The 19,884-nt window shown below is 40.1% G+C and overlaps 1 protein-coding gene across 1 annotated transcript in view; it reads right to left on the reverse strand.

Annotated features, from left to right (window-relative positions):
- Positions 1-19,884, reverse strand: part of KCNH6 (potassium voltage-gated channel subfamily H member 6) — a 146,369-nt gene that overhangs the window by 63,417 nt on the left and 63,068 nt on the right. The window contains exon 3 of the mRNA XM_042471046.1: positions 12,620-12,775. Coding sequence (XP_042326980.1) covers positions 12,620-12,775 — 156 coding nt within the window. The remainder of the gene's footprint in view (positions 1-12,619; positions 12,776-19,884) is intronic.

A 19,884-nucleotide genomic window follows, 5' to 3' on the forward strand; every position in this document is an offset into this window, starting at 1 on the left:
GGATTCTAATACAAAATCAAGGTATACGTATGTTGCAATCCTGAAATCTTCCCATACTTGATCTAGACAGGGTTTGTCCAGAGATAAGTTAATAGGAGTGATTGAGGGACAATGACACTTCCCTAATAACACTCAGTATTTCAATAATGGTATAATAATGTAGTTACCTCTACTGGATACTGGGTTAATAAATTAATGTTGGTAAATAATATTTTCAAGCATGTGCTAGTTAATCTAGGAATGAAAATGGGGCGACTATTTTCTTCTTCTGTGCATCTTAATGTGTGGAAATGTGTGTGTGTGTGTTGGAGCATGGGTATCAAGTGGTAAAAATCCCCATGAACAACCTATAACAGATTTGTCTACAAGATATTGACTCTCGTGGTACGGAGCTGCCTTTTATCTCGCTCTTTTATCTTGTCTTTTCTTTGTGGTTTTCTGATTTTAAACACCAGATATAATCCATGTTAGGATCACAGCACAAGGTGATCAGGGCTTAACATGATCTCCCATGTTGATTTTCCAGGTGCTACTTGCTGCTGGACACTTTTTGAGGGCAGACAGCAGCTTTGTGTGAAGGAGAATTTTCACTGAGTAGATGATTTGAGGGAAAGGATTAAGCACCTGTCTTTGAACTGTCAGTCCAGTCTGGGTTGGGCCCTCCTTGTGACTGTATTTTTGTTCGGAAAATGGCATGCCCATTCCTAGATGTGATGTTAGGGACATAGCAAAATCACATATTTCTGACTATGAAGTGAAGGGAGATGAAAGATACAAATATTGTCATAATGTCTTCTGCCTCAAGACACTCACTGTTTTTGTTGGTTGGCAGGATTCTGAATGAGAGAGGATGCTGGACCAGTGACACCTAGTGGCCTCTGTATAACTGGGGCAATGAATCTGTTCCAGCTTTCAGTCCAAACTTTAAATGAGCTATCCAAAGTGTTGAGCCCCATGTCCCAAAGAGATTTAACCCCATGTCTAAAAGGGATAGCAGCTTTAAACCATGGAACAGATCCACCACCCCACTGACATGGAAACCACCAGCTACTACTGCTCTGGTCTTTAGTGATCTTGTACTTATGCGAGTAGCAGGTTTTTCATACATTCATCTGTAATGTACCAGAACAGAACTTTTGTTTTCTAGACCAACCTCTGTATTTGTTTACTTAAGTATTTTTTTAAAAAAAGGAAAAAGAGTTTAGTCATGTACAAGTAATACACAGAAACAACGACAACGACAGAGGTTATTGCAAAAAGATGTTAGTGCAAGCAAGGCCCCCAACACAATGGTACCAGGGCAGCAAGGGAAGCATACAAAAACAAACAAATAAACGAACAAAGACACACAAAAACACAAAATACACACATTATCCAAGAAGATTCTTCCAAAGTGACCTATAAAAAGAGGGTGGTTGTATACAAGAGTTTCTAGTATTAACCAATGAAACAAAAGGATGGAATATGGACTTAGTTTGACGACACCTTTAGACAGAGATGAACCCATGGTAATAATTTTTAAAATTATTTTCTGAGGCTGAAGGTCCATAGAATAGTTTTTGAGGTTTTGTATTACTGGGCTATTTCATGACTGGTGGCAATTATTAAAAAAAAGATCTAGGCCCTTTTATTCGCAAGCAAAAACAGAAAAATGTCAGGGTAAAGTCCTAACTAGCTAAGATGGTCAAGGACCAGCTAAACTATGCCAACTGAAGCTGCGATGAATTCAAATTGCTCCCAGCCTAGGAATATGGGAAATTAACTGTGTTCTTTTAGGTTCTACTTCAGGGTCAAGCTGGGGGAAGGGACAAAATGCGGGCACTGCTTCCAATAAGCATTCTGCCTCACTAATGATAGTTTTCTTCATTCCCCAAATTTCTAGCATTGCAGTAATTTAATATTTCATTGGAGCATTTGGAAATACAATTTATGCATCCAAAGAAATTCAGCAGGCAAAGTAGTCAAGGAAACTATTGAATGATTTTCAATATCTCAATTTCTACAATGCTAGAAATTTGGGAACTGAAGGAAAATTTCACTGGGAAGGCACAGGGGGAGCACTAGGCAGGTACAGAGTATTTTCTGGAAACATCACCCATGCACACATGAGTGGACAATCTCAGAGAGTACATTATGGGTGGCAGAACATGAGAGATGATATATGCTGGCCGATATGCTGAGTTAAGTAAGAAGAAAGAGGTTCGTACGGACCAGCTTCTTACCAGGATGGAACAGACTAGCATATATCATGTTTATGATTTTACAATAGATATCAACTACATGCAAGGCTGATAATAAAAAATGTGGTAGTCCAGTGATTGATATGTTTATCTATTACTAATTTATTACTAAAGTACCCTGGAGAGTCATTTTCAGAGTTCATTGCACCATGCTATGACTTTCATTTTGTCATTTTGTTCCCTTCAGGCAGGTGACATCCTAAGAGGAGGCAAAACCACTACTCCCTAAACAGCTGCTTTTGGCAGAAACTGTCTGTGGCATTTGCATGCATCCCTTTAAAATGCTGAAGAGATGGCGTGAATGAGGCAAGACTCAATGGGAGGAGAAAGGGGAGACCCTAGCATTTGATTTATTTTTTAAAATAATAATGATTTATTTAATTTTAAATTCATTTTTAAAAAAATCTTTAAAAAATATCACCATATTACCAAGTTTTCACTTTCACCCCATGAAACTATACACACGTAAATACATTTAGCCTGTACATATGATTTGATCTATGGAAAAGCGGTATACAAATAAAATGTATTATTATTATTATTATTATTATTATTATTATTATTATTATTATATTGTGATTTAAAGGGACAATTTTAATTTTGCTAGTTGATTATGTCACAACTATTATCATTACATTCACTGATACAGGGGAATTACAGTTTATAAGTAACATGTTGGTGTAATATGTCTTTAAACATTTTGATTGACAGGTGATAGTTGAGAGTTGACAGCTGGAATGTTTGGTTGGTTGAGAGTTATGGCCAAAGGATCTGTATTTTATTGCTGTGTGTGTGTGTGTGTGTGGACTAGGTTTGGAGCAGTGAAGCAGACTTTGAAGTTGATTATAAGTCATATATATATATATATATATATATGCTGAATTATATTGTACAGTATTTATATTAAACTGAAGATAGAATCATAGAATCATAGAGTTGGAAGAGACCACAAGGGCCATTCAGTCCAACTATTCTGCCATGCAGGAACTCTCAATCAAAGCATCCCCAGCAGATGGCCATCCAGCCTCTGCTTAAAGACTTCCAAAGCACAACAGGAATGTTGTTTTCTAACAACTCTGTTCACATTACATATACAATATTAAGTAAATGAAACAGCATTATCTATTGGAGAGTGTATGAGAGATGTATTCCTATGAATAAGAAGTAATTGCATAAACCAAATCTATTTTACAAATTTCAATGTGTTAAATAAAAGCCTCCAGGAACTTTGGATTAATCAACTGTCTGTGATTGTTTCTTTTAAGTGTGAAAAGTGGTCAATGCACTGCCAGTACCAATAGCTGGGTATTTTTTTTGCTTTTATACTCTGCTGTGTACACTGTTTTCAGCTGCAGCTGAATTATTTTTTTACCCAGGCTGTGCTGAAAGTTGGTCTTGCCCAAATATAATTATTATTGGCCAACATAACATTAGTACAAAAAACATTAATAAGGATTCTCTGTGGTGTGGTATGGGAGGAAGTCAACGGTGTGTGTGTGTGTGTGTGTGTGATACCATGAGTTACCACACTGGGTGACGCCAACCTTCGTAATGCCCCTGCCCACAGCTGCACCACTGCCTTACTTTGTGCTAGCATTGCAGCGGTATCCCTAGGCTAGGGGTTTGGATCTGGCATTAACTCAGTTCCTAACTTTCCCTGCCCCTTTTATAGCCCATTTGGCTCTTCAGCCAGCAGAACCTAACCAGCACAGCAGTTCTGCCCTCAGATTTCTCTACTGGTAAGTCTCTCAGAAAAGCTAGCAAAAGAGGTTTGGGCTGGTGGAAGGGAATTCATTTATTAATTTACTTATTATTCAACTATATTGATATCCCACTATTTCCACCATCGTGATGGGACTTAACATGGCATTTCTGCTGCCCAATCCTAGCCTTCAGCACCTGGAGCATCCTTGCATTTTGATAGCGCTGACAGTCTATGTATTCACCCAAACTCTATGAAAATTATGCAGTTCCACCACATTAGCAAAAAAGAGTCTGTTTCTCTCACATCCACTTCAGCACCATGATACACATTGTTTACAAATGTAATGTAGTGATAATTACCACTGAGGAATTATTCTGAGTGCATTCTCCATGATTTGGACTGCAATAGAGTCTCAATGTGTGTGTATATGTGTGTGGTTTTTTTTCCAAACCACAAACTGGACCAGACACTAGTTATAGTGTGTGATCGCTCCTCCTTACCCAGGATCACACAATATATATATATATACACACCCACACACCCACACCCACTCTCTCCCAGTTCAGCATTCTCTGAGGATGCCAGCCACAGATGCTGATGAAACGTCAGAAATTAACTCTTCTAAAACATGGGCACATAGCCTGAAAAACCCACAAAAATCAAGATTGGGAGTTTGGAGATCAAGGGAGTAAGAGGAATTGGGTGGTGATTGTAGAAGAAAGATGCTAAGCGATGGTGTATCCACCTTGGAGTGGACCAAAAGGGTGCAGTAGTGTTATTTCGCCAGGTAGATGTAGATGAGAAGGATGTTACAGAGAAGCTCAGCCATTATGGCTTTATGCAAATATGTAGAATATGTTGCATATTTTTTGCATATTTTTAAATATATTTTGTAGCTAAAGAATTCATTTTGTTCTGAGAATGACTGCAAAAGCAAGAGGCTTGAAGGCTGCCAGGAATGAGAGCGCCTTGGATGGCGGTAGTGTGAAAGCTATTAAATGTTTGCCCAAGGCAGGGCATGAGGAAGTTCACTGAAAGCTGAAAATGGAGAGTAATTTAGGGAGAGGGAACATGAGGTAGATAGGGCGGCAGGGTTATCAACATAAATGCTGAAAGCACCAGGGAAAAAAGTGGGAGTAGTGCTGAACAGCAAGAAGGCAAGTTGTGAGTCAAGATCTGCAATGAAGCCTGAGCTGCAGTTTGAGGAGTATCAAAAGGCAATATATGTGGCGGCAGAAAGGAATTAAAGAATAACATGTTATTCACTGCTGAGAGCCAATGTGGTGGTGTGGTTTGAGCACTGGACTATAGCTCTGGAGAACAGGGTTTGAATCCTGGCTTGGTCAATTTAATATAGTAGATTTGCAAAAGAGCTGGCATGGTCCATTGATTTCCATGTTAGATTAGAATTCTGGAGACCAGGGTTTGAATCCCCACTCAGCTATGGAAACCCACTGGGTGACCTTGGGTAAATCACACTCTCTCAGCCTCAGAGGATGGCAAAGGCAAACCCCCTCTGAAAAAACTTGCCAAGAAAACCCCATTATAGGTTTGCCTTAGGGTCACCATAAGTTGGAAACAATTTGAAAGCACACAACAACAACAATTAGCAAGGCTCCTTTCACATCAATGCCATGATGTTTGTGTTACCAGCTATTGCTGCTGTGAATTGAAAGATGTTAGTCTGTAGAATCAGTAATGTTTGTCTGTAGAATCAGTATGTAAAGAGATCTTGCAGCATTTTAAAGACTAACTAAAGAAAGAAGTTGATAGCATGAGCTTCTGTAGACTTAAGTCTACAAAATGCCCTGATGCATCTGAGAAAGTAGACTTAAGTCTACGAAACCTCATGCTGCCAACTTCTTTCTTTAGTTAGTCTCAAAGGTGCTCCAAGATCTCTCTACATACTGTTGTGAATGGTCACTTTGATCACTTTATGCTTTGCATGGAATTGTCATAGATAATATCTTTTGCATTTCATTGTGAGAAGACCAAATACTGTAGTGGCCATCGGGCATAAATAAAGTAGAACCAAGCTGAAAAAAAGTCGTCTTAGGGTACATCTACACTATACAAATAACACAGTTTGACACCACTTTAACTGCCATGGCTTGCTAGGTAATTCTTGGGAATTGTAGATTGATGCAGCACTAGAGCAGAACATGTAGAATTGTTTTCCATGAGGTAGTGAATCACAGCTTATAAGGTAGCATGTGAATGCACTTTACTGCCTTTGTGTTTTGTGCATTACAATTGTGTAATGGCCTGTCAGACATGTATATTGAACATTGATGCACACACATGGCACTACTTTGGCCTTCAGTTCAGAGGCTGTTGGAGGATATTTATGCTACACTAAAGCAATGTACGATCTCAGTCAAAGAGCCCTGTGGCATCTTAAAGACTGATCAGTTTATTATAACATGAGCTTTTGTGAATTATAGCCCACTTCCTCAGATATATAATGTTCTAGCCAAACTTTTAGGTGCACATACAATACAAGTGGGCATGTGTGCATAGAAAGTGAGGTCATGAGCAAGTTAGAAAGTAATGATAGGCTCCATTAATTTTGAATCGCCAGTGATCAGCTAAGGCTATTGTATTTTGCAGGACCTTTAGTATTTAAAAACAAAGGTGGATGCACTGGCCATTCAAATGGTTTTTAAACATTTTTTGAGGAGTGTTTTAGTCTGTTTTTTAAAATCATTGATGTATTTAATGTTTTAGCATTTCTACTCATTGTACATCACTTCAAGTGTCACGGTGAGTCAAAAAGCAATATATTAATGTTTATAAACAAATACAATTATGTTATGAACATGTTGTTGTTGTTGTTGTTGTTGTTGTTGTGTGCCTTCAAGTCATTCTCAACTTATGGCAACCGTAAGGCAAACATATAATGGAATTTTCTTGACAAAATATGTTCAAAGGAGGTTTGCCATGGTCTTCCCCTGAGGCCCAATGGGTTTAATGGCCAAGTAGGTACTCAAACCCTAGTGTCCAGAGTCGCAGTCCAACTATGCCACTGTTCACAAAAATCAACAAAATGCAAAATCAACAAAAGAGTGGTTGTCTTAAGTGGTCTCCCACTTTTTTGTTTTGTTTTTTAAAAAATATTGCTGCTTCTAAAGTCATCATGCATCTGATGAAGTGGGCTATAGTCCATTAAAGATCATGTTATAATAATCCTGCTAGGCCTCATTCCCACTGGGCATATAAACTGATTTATCTTGCTGCGAGTCTGCTTCAGATCGAGTATTCGAATCATATTCAAACCACAGTTATTGTTCCTATTACCAATGGGAGCATACGGACTCAGTTTTTATTAGCTCATGTTTCGTTCCCATTTACATTTCTCTGGTGTGTTTTGACACGGATTTATTTTGCTCCCCCTTCCCATTGCATTTTTTTCCGTTTTTTTTTTATCTTTGAGCTGTCACTCAAGTGCTTAGGCGATTAGACATCATTGTGACACCTATATCTTTGGTCCATTTTGACGCGGACTATTTTTGTTCCCCGTTCCCATTGTGCCTTAAAACATGTTTTTCTTGTTTTTGTTTTGGGTTGAGCACTCAATCAATCAATCAATCAGGGAGGGATGTAGCCAGAATTTTGGGAAGGGGGGTCCAGACTAAGTGCCACCATTATAATGGGGCTTGGGCGCAGCGGCTCAACAGCACGCACCATTCATTGTATCTAATGGAAGGGGGGTCCAGACCCCGAGGACCACCCCTTGTTTACGTCCCTGGCTTAGGCTAAATTATTTCCACGCACCAAGCCTGGCTCCAACCACAGCAAATCAAATGAATGCAAAACCGCTTTGGCGCTTAGGCACTCAATCACCAAAGAAAAAACATAGTAAAAAAATGGTGTTCAATGGGTCTGCTCACACTCAATGTCTGTGCAGCAGGGGACAGTTATGCTGGGGAGGGGGAGATACTGCGTTTTGAGCTCATTGTAGCAAGTAGCTATGTTTGGAAACTCGACAGAGTGGCTAAGCGATCGAAAGCTTAAATTTTTTTAAAAAATTATTCAGCTACACACGCGATTGCTTCCTGCACCACCGAGGAAAGGCTACGCAAATGGGAAAATGGCGCTGGGAATGCCAGGAAAGAGAACAAAGCAGGTGACTCCCCTAGACCAACCCCTTTAACATTGGCCCTCTCATCCCAAAATACCCGAATTGGACACCTTTGACGTTCCCATTAATTTACCCCTGATCGGACACGGCCCCTGGCAAAAGAACCGCTGGAAATGTGGTGCCAGGATAACCCAGGTTAGACCACAGCTGATCCGGGTTATCGCTAGAAAATCGATCAAATGAAGATCGAATCCAAATCATAATGGGAATGATGTCCCTGTAATGAGGATCGAATGTGCATTCAAATGGGAACAATATTCTATAATCTGATTCTTGATATCCTATAATCCGCTTTATAACCCAGTGGGAATGAGGCCTTAAGTCATCTATATTAAATCTGCTAGTAATGTGTTGCTGCTGCTGCTCTTTCCTCCTCCTGCTGTTCTCCATGTGTCCCATGGGACAGAGCTAGTGACCATGCCAAGTGATGAAGCTGCTATAACTCCAATTTTTTCTTAATTGACAGTTGCAGGTATGTACATGTCCTGGGTGTCTAGAAGCTAGTCCTTGTTCTGCTTTAATACTGTCAACAATATCCTCTCCTTCTCCAGTAAGATGGATGACAAATTTACTGGAGTTCCTTTCACTTCTCTACAATGGACAAGATAATTATGGCACAGAAGCCGAAAACAGCTCTCCCTTCACCCAATAGATATGATGGGGGTAGGAAATGGCAGTAGAAGGATGTTTTGGGGTACAGGCCTAATTCCAAAGCACCAAGACAAGTATGCTTTTCATGCAACACTGATATAACAGCATCTTGCATTGTGAGCACTGAACCAATACAACAGATCATTCTCACTATAGCCAATGTTTGCTCATGGATGCACAAAGATTTCAGATTTTGCTGTAAATATATGGGTAGTATTCTTGTACAAATGCAAATCATTAGAGAACCATGCCACAAACTCGTGAATTTATTTCCCTCTACTTTGGTTGTCTTATATTTTAATGTTGAGTTGCTTGCAACAGTCATGTGTTCTCCCTTCACTGTCTGTGGTATAAGGCCATACTGAAACCAATATAATTCCATACCCACATAAACATAATTGCTTGGGGGGATTTAATACTAGCTCCTTTGCTAGTATTCAAATATATTGCTAGTAATCAAATGTATCAAGTCATTTTGGCCTTATTTCATAGTCTATAATGTAAGTTTTCTATATTCCAGTTCCTCATAATAAATATTCTCTGTTGGATTTTGAGTTTTTCTGAATATTTCTTAAAATTTGGTATCATGGCATTATCTTTTTGTTTCCTGATATACTTCTTTAAGTAAATATAAACAAACAATAAAAAATTAAAAGATCTGGATGAAAGTTGGATTTAAGAACTCCCAGATCCTCAAATCCTTCCATCCTTATAGAACAGGCTGTTATGGACTATAACTTTCACAATCCCTTACCATTAGCCATGATGACAGAGGATTCTGAGAGCTGAAGTCCAGGATATCTGGAGGACTAATGTTCCACCATCTCTACTTTAGAATATGTGAACAGATAGAGATGTCTAGAACATCTAGATTTCTGCAACTTGATGGACAAGTGTAAGGAATTATCAAAGATCTCTGTAGAATATTGTTGCTGTGTAACTTCAAGTTACAGTATTTCCTTTTTATGGCAACCCTAAGGTGAACCTATCATGGGATTTTCTTACAACCAAATGTTAAAAATAAATTGTCCTAGCATAACATTAAAATATGGAGGATGACAAACCACTAGCCTTCAAAATGACTCCATATGCACAGACGCTTTCAATATGATCCATGCATCCTCTCCTTTATTTGCACCACTCTCTCTGCTCATCTCTCCTGCTCTCTGCCCCTCCATATTTGTGCAAGCCTTGGCATTTCCTGTGCCCCTACATGTCTTGCTCAGCAACCCTCCAAGCATGTCTTCTTCTGGCATCTCTCCCCTGCTACACTAACCCACTTACTCCTGTAGTGGCAACATGAGAAAAAGCAAGAGGCAGGAAGCACAGATTCAGAGCCACAGAGTTCATGAGGTAGAGCACTGTATAACATCCATCAGAAAGATATTCTAGCCACTGCATCCATGATATGGTTTTCTGAGAACAGCTGCACACCTGCCTGCTGGTTTCCTTAATAGTTGGAGAATAAGAAGATGCAGCGGATGGAGCTGGTGTCATTTAAAAATGAAGCTGGCAGGAAGCAGGAAGGTAAAAGAGAAACACAGACAGGAAATGCATCCTTTCTACACGAATACAGTGCTTTAATGCCACTTTAACTGACATGGTTCCATTTTATGGGTTAATTACAATTGTCTGCCAGAGAGCTCTAATACTGTAATTCAAGGAAATGCATGCACTATAAATCCCAGAGTTGTCTGGGGGGGGGGGGAACTATGACATTTAAGGTGTTATCAAACCTCTGTGATATTGTAGAGTGGATAAATGAAGGGACAGAGGGCCTGTTCACTACACAATTATAGCACCATGATTCCACTTTAATTGCCATGGCTCATCCTATGAAATCCCGGAGTCTGGAGTTTAGGGAGCACTGTCTAATATTCTCAGCCAGAGAGTTCTAGTGCCTCACTAAACTACAACCTCTAGGAATCATGTAGTGTGAAAGGGCCTAGAGACGTGGAAATTTGCAACACGTTACTGAATGCATTAAAAAGCAAACAAACTTGTCTCTATGTATAAATGGTGGGGAGATGAATGGGAGGGAAGGGCAGAAAGAACAGTGTGGGTAAGAGAGAAAGAGAAAAGGAGAGGGGGGGGAAGAGAGAATGAATGAATGTGGGGCAGTGAATGCTTTAATATCATCTTTCTTAAAATCAGTTCCAAACTTGAAGATGTGCCAGTTAAATCCTCTTTTAATCTTTTGTGGCAGACTGTCTTCTGCCAGTTGATCTCAGAAATCTGTCACCAGAAGTGCTCTGCTAGTTAAAACATGAATGTCTCAAAGGCTACAATCTAGCAGCAAAAAAGTGCAGAGTGAGGTAAGAGCTGAGTAATGCCAGATCCAAAGCACCTCCACCCTTGGCTACCACTGCACCACAAAGTTAGGGCAGGAAAGTCCTAAGTAAATCCACCATCCCTATGCTTTTTAAATCAACAACAGCGACAACAAGAAGCCACAATTGCTCAACTGCATAATGACGCTATTGTGGGATCATTCCACTCCCCATGTTCTGCTTTTGAACATTACTCTTTAAACCTTTGTACGTTTACTTTTTATCTACTCTTTAAATGTTTTCCTGAATCCTTTAAATGTTTTCCTGAATCCCAGAGAACAGTGATTATCTTAGGAAATCCTAGTGTCCTCCTAGCCCAACCATCAGAAGTAGTCTGGAGTTTCCTTAATGGAGGTCTCTGGTAAATCTCTGAGGTGCGAGCAATGAATCCATACTCATACCCATATGAATCCACACCCACATTGCCCCCAATATTGCAACAAAGTGGAAAGAGACATTGGTATCCAAAGTGGTTATTAAGCCACAACAGGATAGGGTCCTTAATAGATTATGTCAAGCAGAAAAAGAATCCATTTCCAAATGACCCAACTGTGGCACAGTACGATACAGCAAAGGGAGAACAATGATGTTGTACGATAAGCACCAGCGAAAGATGGGGCTAATAAAGTCAACTGTGGTGTCAGTGTTGTGCAATGTGCTCCTGAATCTTGGAGTATATCTTCACTACAACCTTAAACTGTTTTTATACTGGCTATCATGTCCCTCCCTGGAGAACGCTGGGAATTGTTATGGGACTTGTCAAGAAGGTATGGAAAATTCTTTTAAAGTAATTCCTAGCTCTCTTTCTCCCTACTTTCAAATACATTTGAGCGATCCACAGTTCTACCTAATATCTGGGATCAACATCAGACATGCCTGGTTCAGAGCTTGGCCTTTCCCTCCCATTGGAGTGCTCTAATCCTCTGTTTGTTCCAAGCTTACATAAAACCCTAGACTCCCACATACTGAGTAAATGAGACAAATATTATGCGTCCCTGGAGTTTACACTTTCAAGCTAGGAGGTATGAGCTTGTCAGCTTCTCTAGTTATGGATGCAAGAAGTTGATAATAGAATTCATGCTAAAGGTGCCTTTATAGAATCCATCACTGAGGAAAGCTATGGCAAGTTCAAAGTGTTGTGATGCTTATGTCAAGATCCTTGTCCAAGACTTGATAGTCTTTTCCACAGTTGTTCTTCCATTCCAAGGTCTTGGCTTTCTTCTTGCCTCTATGTACAATTTTCTTCTCATTTACACATTTCAGAGTGTTCTCTGCCTACAGATGTGGCGTTCTGAAGATCTTCTTCAAACAAAATATTATTCCACCAGTGCTGGTATGAAACTCTCAGTAAGCACTGGCCCTGTCTGAAAAGAACATTCCAGCTCACACTATCCACCACATGCTTTCCAAGTTCCAGAGAAAATCCATTCCACATTTTCCAGGCGTCTACCCCCTCCCCAGTGACATATATTCCCATCTCCAGTATGAACTGACATCAACTCCCACATGCATTTGCCCCAGTTCCATGATTCTCAGCCACAGTGTTTCTCACCTGATCGCCATCCATGGGAAAGACGCTGGTGTAGGGTCTGCCGGGCACTTTTAGCTATGAGAGCTGTTAGATCCTCAAAATTCAATATGAACATAATGACAACGCCTTCCTCGTTCTTCACAGGGACCACATCCACCAAGCATCGGATGCAAGATGCTGCCATGAAAGAAAGGAACACAAAGAATGAAGATAATGTGAGGAACAAATTAAGTGAAATAAACAGCTATGGCACCCCAATGCCCTTCATGGGATGATACCCAATTTCAACCTAATTTTCAGGGCATTCCAACAAGAATCTTGTTGGACAGTCATTATGGAGAAAGTCTGGGGCTGAGGGGCATGATCTTTCCTCTGATTTCTAGCAATGTTTTCTCCTGAATAGATTTGCCATGAGGTAAAAGCTCACTAAAGGCAGCTGCCACAATGCAGAAATAAAGTAGTTTGACACTTTAGTAGCCACTACTATGGCTCAATGCTATGGAATCTAGTTTGGTGGTGCACTAGAGCTCTCTGATAGGAAAGGCTAAATAAAGTGAGCCCGTACCATACGCGGCTTCCCTTCCGCAGCTTTCAGCATACACTGATGCCACGGTACAATGTAATGAATGGCGTGCACCCCCACACCCCATTATTTTCAATGGGGTACGAGCATATGTGGTTTTCCCCTTACGCGAGAGGGACCGGAATGGATCCCCAGTGTAAGGGAAGGGAGGACTGTATCTCACAGAATTACAAATCACAGAATTCCCATAGCATTGAGTGATGACAGCTAAATAGTGTCAAACTGCTTTATTTCTGCAGTGTGGATACACCCAAAATCACACACTAGATAATATTAATGTACTTAAGGGGGTGCTATGCCTTTGAATATATTGTAGAGTTAGAAATACACCTTATTAAGTGATCCTGAATCACATATAATTTTCTCCCTGCATGACCTCAATAGCCATTTTCTATTATTAATATCTTCAGATACCTAAAACATCTCATTGTTTCTGAGCTTGCTAATGCAACCAAGACTGTGTCCATATTCCACAATTTGAAGCAGTGTTCATACAAGGTTGGTTGTCTGAAACACTTCAACTGTCATAGCTCCACCCTATGGAATCCTGGGATTTGTAGTTTGGTGAGGTATTACAGACTCTTTCTGAGAGAGCTCTGATCCACTCCCCTGGATCATGCAGCACTAGAGCTCTCTAGAAGAAAATCCCAAGTCTTTTACCAAACTATAGACCTCAGGATTCTTTTGGATGGTGCCATAGCAGTTGAAAGTGACATCAAAGTGTTGTAACTGTGTGGCATAGATATACTCCAAGAGCAAAATAAAACAAATGAGGGAGCTTTTAAAAAGTTGCCCCAACACATTTTGGACTATGTTAATTAGTAGGCTCCTCATCCTCCTGTACATGAGAAATTTCAAAGGTAGTGTTGCATCTCCCCCTACCTCTTCATTGTGATTCGGTGGATAATGTTGTCCACAGGGAAACAGGCAAGTCTAGCGTTAGTACAGAATTGGTAAAAGCCACACTTGCTGAAAGTTATGCTCCAAGCATCGTTTTCACCAAGGTGAAGATAGCTTTTTGAACTCTGGTTTCAGATTGCTAGTCTAGGAGCATCTGGGTCTTGCCGGGGTCGCAAGTAATCAAATTTGTCTGCCTAATTAATATTGGCTTAAATCCAGTGGCTTCTGTTCCTGCATCAGGAGGACCCCTTCAAATTTTGTGCCTGCGGCTCCCTCGGGTACTTTCCAAACCTGTTCAGAAACTCTCCCAATCCTCCAGAACAGATTGGGGAGGGCGTGGGTGGGGAAGCAATGTATCGCACCAGCAATTTCTAATTTACTGGTTTACTGGTTTCTGGATCCATTAAGTGAGGTTAGATCCCTGTGTTTGATGTGAACCACCATCATCATTACAATTGCCTCCTCCTCTTTCTCCTCCAGCACCACCCTTTTGAGTCATCAAGATGCTTGCATACTTAATATATGAAATCTGATTTATGAAAAAGTATGTAAGAATTATTATTCCTGTAGGGGGCTCAGTGAGAGCAACTTATCAAAATACTACTTTCTCATTTAAAAAACAACCAAACCAAACAATAAAAGTAAAATAGCTTCAGTTTATTTATTTTGGCTTCTTATAAGAGTATTTATTTATTTGATTGGTTTATATCCCACCTTTCTCCTTATACAGGTTCCAAGGTGAGTTTAGGCTTGATTTGCTTTCAGACCCATTCATTTATCTTTTTGGAAATCGATAGTATCCATAGAACTTTCCTCTAGCAGCACATTTCAAACAAATGTACTGTATTCTTTTTTAGAAAATATATTTTATTATATATATATATATATATTTACAAAATACAGTAGTACTTTTAGTGTACATCCATACAATATGCAAAAATTATATCACTACAGTATGCAAAATTTAAATAAAGATAATTTTTTTGTGTATACATAAAGGTTATATACATAATGACTTTACCTTGGCATCTTGATTTCCCTTTATCTCTCAGTCTAATATAGCCTAATATGGTTTGTACACATTTTCCCCCTTTCTAGTGCAGAATTCCTTCAAGACATTATTGAATTATTATTTTTCCAGTGTTATTTAAGTGCCTATATCCTATTTTATAACTTGCCTTCAAATTATAAATATTATCCCCCCCCCCCCTTTTCCCTTTAAGTCCCTAACTCTAAGACCATAACTTAGTTATTTCCCCCTGTCTTTCCTTATGTTGTTGTATCATTTTCCATTTTACAATTATGGAAACTGTATCCATTATCAGTAGTTCATGAACTTTGACTTTCCATTCCTCAACTGAGGGTCCCCTGTCACATTTCCAATACCTCGCATACACTGCAAATGTACTGCATTCTTTTCTTGTCTGCTTTCTTCACTGTCCATATTTCACAACCATATATAGAAACTGAAAGTATTATGGCAGGAATGATTTTAATTGATTAGCAATGAATAATTAATGATATGCCCTTACACTTGAGGATCTTATCAAATTCCTTCATAGTTACATTTTCAAATACTAGCCTTCTTTTTTCTTGACTAACGTCTCCATTGTGATTAATGACTTTGCCAAGATACAGAAAATCTTTAATTATTTCAATATATTCATTACCTATTTTAAAAGTCATATAATTCATTTGAGAACCAGTGTGATGTAGTGTTTTGAATGTTGGACTAAGACACTGGAGACCACACTGGGTCATGGAAACACACTGGGTGCTTTTGGGTGAGTCACACTCTCTCAGCCTTAGAGGAAGGCAAGGGTACCACTCCAAAGAAATTCTGCCAGGCAAAACCTGTGATAGGGTTGCCTTAGGGTCTCCATAAGTCAGAAATGACTTAAAGGCATACAACAAAAAATCCATCTGTTGTCATTGTTTTTGTTTTCTTAATACTGTATTCAATAAATTATTTTCCTTTCAAGGAAAGTCTGGCTGTTTGCTTCCAGTAATATGTTGTCATCTTCACACTTTAATTCCAAGAATAAATATATCCTGAACTTTTGCTAGAAGCCAAAATGATTCCAACTGAGGCTATTATACTTTGAACACATTAGGAGATGCCAGGATCCATTGGAAAAGATGATAATGTTCTGTAAAGTCAAATGTAGTAAGAAAATAAGAGGATGTATTGATTCAGTAAAGGAAGTGATGGCCCTGAGTTTGCAAGTTCTTAGTTTTGGTTTGCAAGACCACGACTCTTGGAGGTCTCTCATTGATAGGTTTGCCAGAAGTGGATGTGGATGTGAGCAAAACAACAGACAACTAATAATTTAACCAGCATCAACTTGTGGACTAAACAGGGAAGCGCCTTCCCTCAAAAAAGTGGGAAGACGTGCCTCACCACACAATCTTCCCCCTCTATTTTTAACCACTATGTTACACCACTCTCCACCAGAAGGGACATTATGCAGAAAATGAATCAGAATGTCTGTCTTGGGCTTCCAGTTTCAACCTTCATACAATTTTTAAAGTTACAGCTGATCCGACTGAACCGGTATAGAGGGCTGGACATGGAACATGGAGACACACATTCAAATCTCTGCTTGGTCATGGAATTAACTATACGCCTTTCAGCTACCACTGTCTCCAGCAAACCTACTTTACAGGGTTCCTGCACTAATTAAAAGGGAGAGGGAATCCATGTAAAATGAACATGTCTATACCTAGGATTGTACAAACAATTTAATTACAATATTAACGTTTTATCATATACAAACACCTCCAGTGCTACTGTCATCTTGCCTCTTTCACTGCACTCTTCACACCACTTGCTCTCCCATCTATCCTACACTCTCCCTCACCTCACCTTGTACCCGTGCAGTATATCTACCCCACCTTTTGTGCTCACTCTCCCATTTCTCCTACTCTTTCCAGTGCCTCACCTAGCACTTTCATGGTATGCCCTAGCTTTCCTCCTGCACTCTACTGCTCACACCACCACTCACCCTGCACAAATGCAGAAGCAGCTCCCAGCACACTGGATCCCCTGCAACTGCATTCAGTCATCCTGGAGTTTTGGCTGGGGGTCTCAAGTGTTTCGAGAGAGACTCAGCCTGCCACCTCCCTGCAATGGAGTGGCCATGTGTCAGGAAATGCACAGGCCCAGCCAGCCTTTGCCTTGGTTCTTGCAAAGTGGCTGTTCTGCTGCAAGCAGGAAGGTCAGAGCCACCTTCGAGTCTCCCCCCCCCCCATGAAGACATCACAGTTTCCTAGTGATCCGCGGAGTATGAGCATCTCCAATATTCCTTTGACATACAGTTATTGGGACTGTTTTAGGTGAACCACAAGGCAGAGTTAGTTAAAAAGGTAGCATGGAGGTGTGTGTGTATGGGGAGAATGTTTACAAAGTGCCACAGGGAAGCAAACAAACACCTATGCATTATGTGAGATGAGGCACCATGTGAATATAATTTCTGCTCTGGAGTTAAGTGAAAGATGGCTACTCACATGTTGCCACAAAAGAGTTTGCATAAATGATAGCTTGGATCGCCTCTGGATAGTGAGAGATGGAAATGTAGAAGTCGTGACTACATACTGTACATCTCACCATAGTAAGAAAGATTATGACCAGATGAGGTGGGTCTTCTAAGGTTGCAAGTAATAACTATTGGTAGTTATCTTCAAGCCCTGTTTTCCCTCATTTCTGTGACTGGACTGGAAAACTGCAGGAGTCCCCTCTTAAACTGAAGACTCATATAGAAGAGTGTCTCCTAGGAAATAGGACATATGGCCACAGTAATTGCCCCAATTCCTGTTCCTCCTTTCCGTGAATGAATAGGAAAACATCTATAAGAGGATTCCTTTTTCCTAGTTGTTTTAAATAATGTCAGCTTTTTCTTCAGGTAGTTGACATTGCCAAGACTTTTACTTCTTTAATTTTTACACTAGGAGTAGATTAGGTTCTATAATTAAAACAGAAGCGTAAGAAATGACCCTCTTTAGTCTTTTATCATTTGTCAGAGTTCCTGTATGTCAACTCTGAATTGCCTGCTCATTTGTATGGCTGTAGAGTTGACAGTAGGGTCTAAATAGTTTAAAGCACCAGATCCTGTGTGATCTCAGAAGCGAAGCAGGGTCAGTCCTGGTTAGTACTTGGAGGGAAACTACCATCAAATGCCAGGCATTTCAGAAGGAGGAACTGGCAAAACCACCACTAAGTGTCTTCACCTAGAAAACCCTGTGAAATGTATGGGTTTGAAGTAAGTTGAGCTGATTTTGGCAGATCAGTGAATCACAGCTAAAACAGTTGCTGAGACACTAGAAATATTCCAGGGAACACGTTGGGTTTATAATTCATGAGCAGTTAGTTGGCTATGCAGAAGCTGTCAGCCAAGTGGGTGCTGAACGGTTTGAATGCTGACCAGAAACAAAATCAATTGGATACCGCTAAGTAGATTTTGCTGCCTTTTGAGCAATCTAAGTGATAATATTTTTGAAATGTATCATCACTGTTGATGAAACATGGTTACATCACCATGATCTGGAGATGAAATACAGTGGCAACACTAGGATTACCCACATCTGAAGAAATTCAAGATTCAAAGGTTAGCAGGAAAAGTCATGGCTATAGTGTTTTTGGGATAAGGAATGATGACTATCTTCAGAAGGGCCAAACAGTTAATGTAGAATACTACAGTCCGCCCTTGTCATATGCGGAGAATCTGTTCTGGATCCTGCCACGTAAGACAAATTTTTGCATATGCTGGAGACTCATTTATTTGAATGGTGGTGCTCTCCTGCGCCATTTTGTCCCTTGCCGGTCACTGTCCATGTAAGTTTGAAGCTGCGTATGGTGAGGGAGTGTATGCTGAGGGCAGACTGCACTTCAGTTTGCTGTGCCAATCAAAGAAGGCACTGAAGGAAAAATGGCAAGGAAAGCTGTGGAAAGGTGTTCTCTTTTTGCAGGATAATGCACCTGCTCACAGGGCTGGCAAGGAGATTGATGTTTTGAAGACTTTGGGGTTTGAGTGCCTAGACCATCTGCTCTACTAACTAGATCTTACTTTATCTGATTAATTCCTGTTTCTAAACCTTAAAAGAGTTTGAAAGGAAGGAAATTTTCAAACGATTCAGAGGTGATAGCAGCAGCAGTTCAGTATTTCAGTGACCAGACATCCAAATTTTTTTTTGGGGGGGGGGGGGGGGTCAAAGAAACTTGATGTGCCAATTGTGTTGAACTTTGGGGTGAATATGTGGAATAGCATGTACCTTTTATGGTTCTAGGTCATTCCCTTCTCAATTGGGCTGACAGTTTTCCACACCCCCTGGTAAGGAAGGAAGGAAAGAGAGAAGAAAAGGCAAGAGAAGAGAGACAGGATGTTTCTTTTCTCCATTTTAGTCCTTGCATTTTCCCAGGTCAAGCTGGCTTCTCCTACCAGTGACAATTAGTCCTTGGTTGTGTAAGGCACAGATTTCTTATCTCAACTGATCAAGCAATTACACATAGGCAAGGCTTAACCTACCATCCACCAATATGTAGCACTGAATCTATACTTTCTCTGGCAGTGTTCCCCTCCTCATCTGTCGCTGGTGCATCAGGAGGACAGAGAGGATGAGATTGCTTTTGTCCATACAGTTTTAAAGAGCTCAGGTTCTCATAATCAAGAGCAGATGGCCAGCGTCTCAGAACTTAAAAATCTACAGTGACGTCAGTTATGTGTTATGCACAAAAGAAGTCATGTGTGTGTATGTGAAAGAGAGGGAGATGAGGTAAGGAGGAGGGGAAATGGATACATTTAAATCC

The sequence above is a fragment of the Sceloporus undulatus genome, chromosome 6 (genome assembly GCF_019175285.1).
Source record: "Sceloporus undulatus isolate JIND9_A2432 ecotype Alabama chromosome 6, SceUnd_v1.1, whole genome shotgun sequence".
Classification (NCBI taxonomy): domain Eukaryota; kingdom Metazoa; phylum Chordata; class Lepidosauria; order Squamata; family Phrynosomatidae; genus Sceloporus; species Sceloporus undulatus.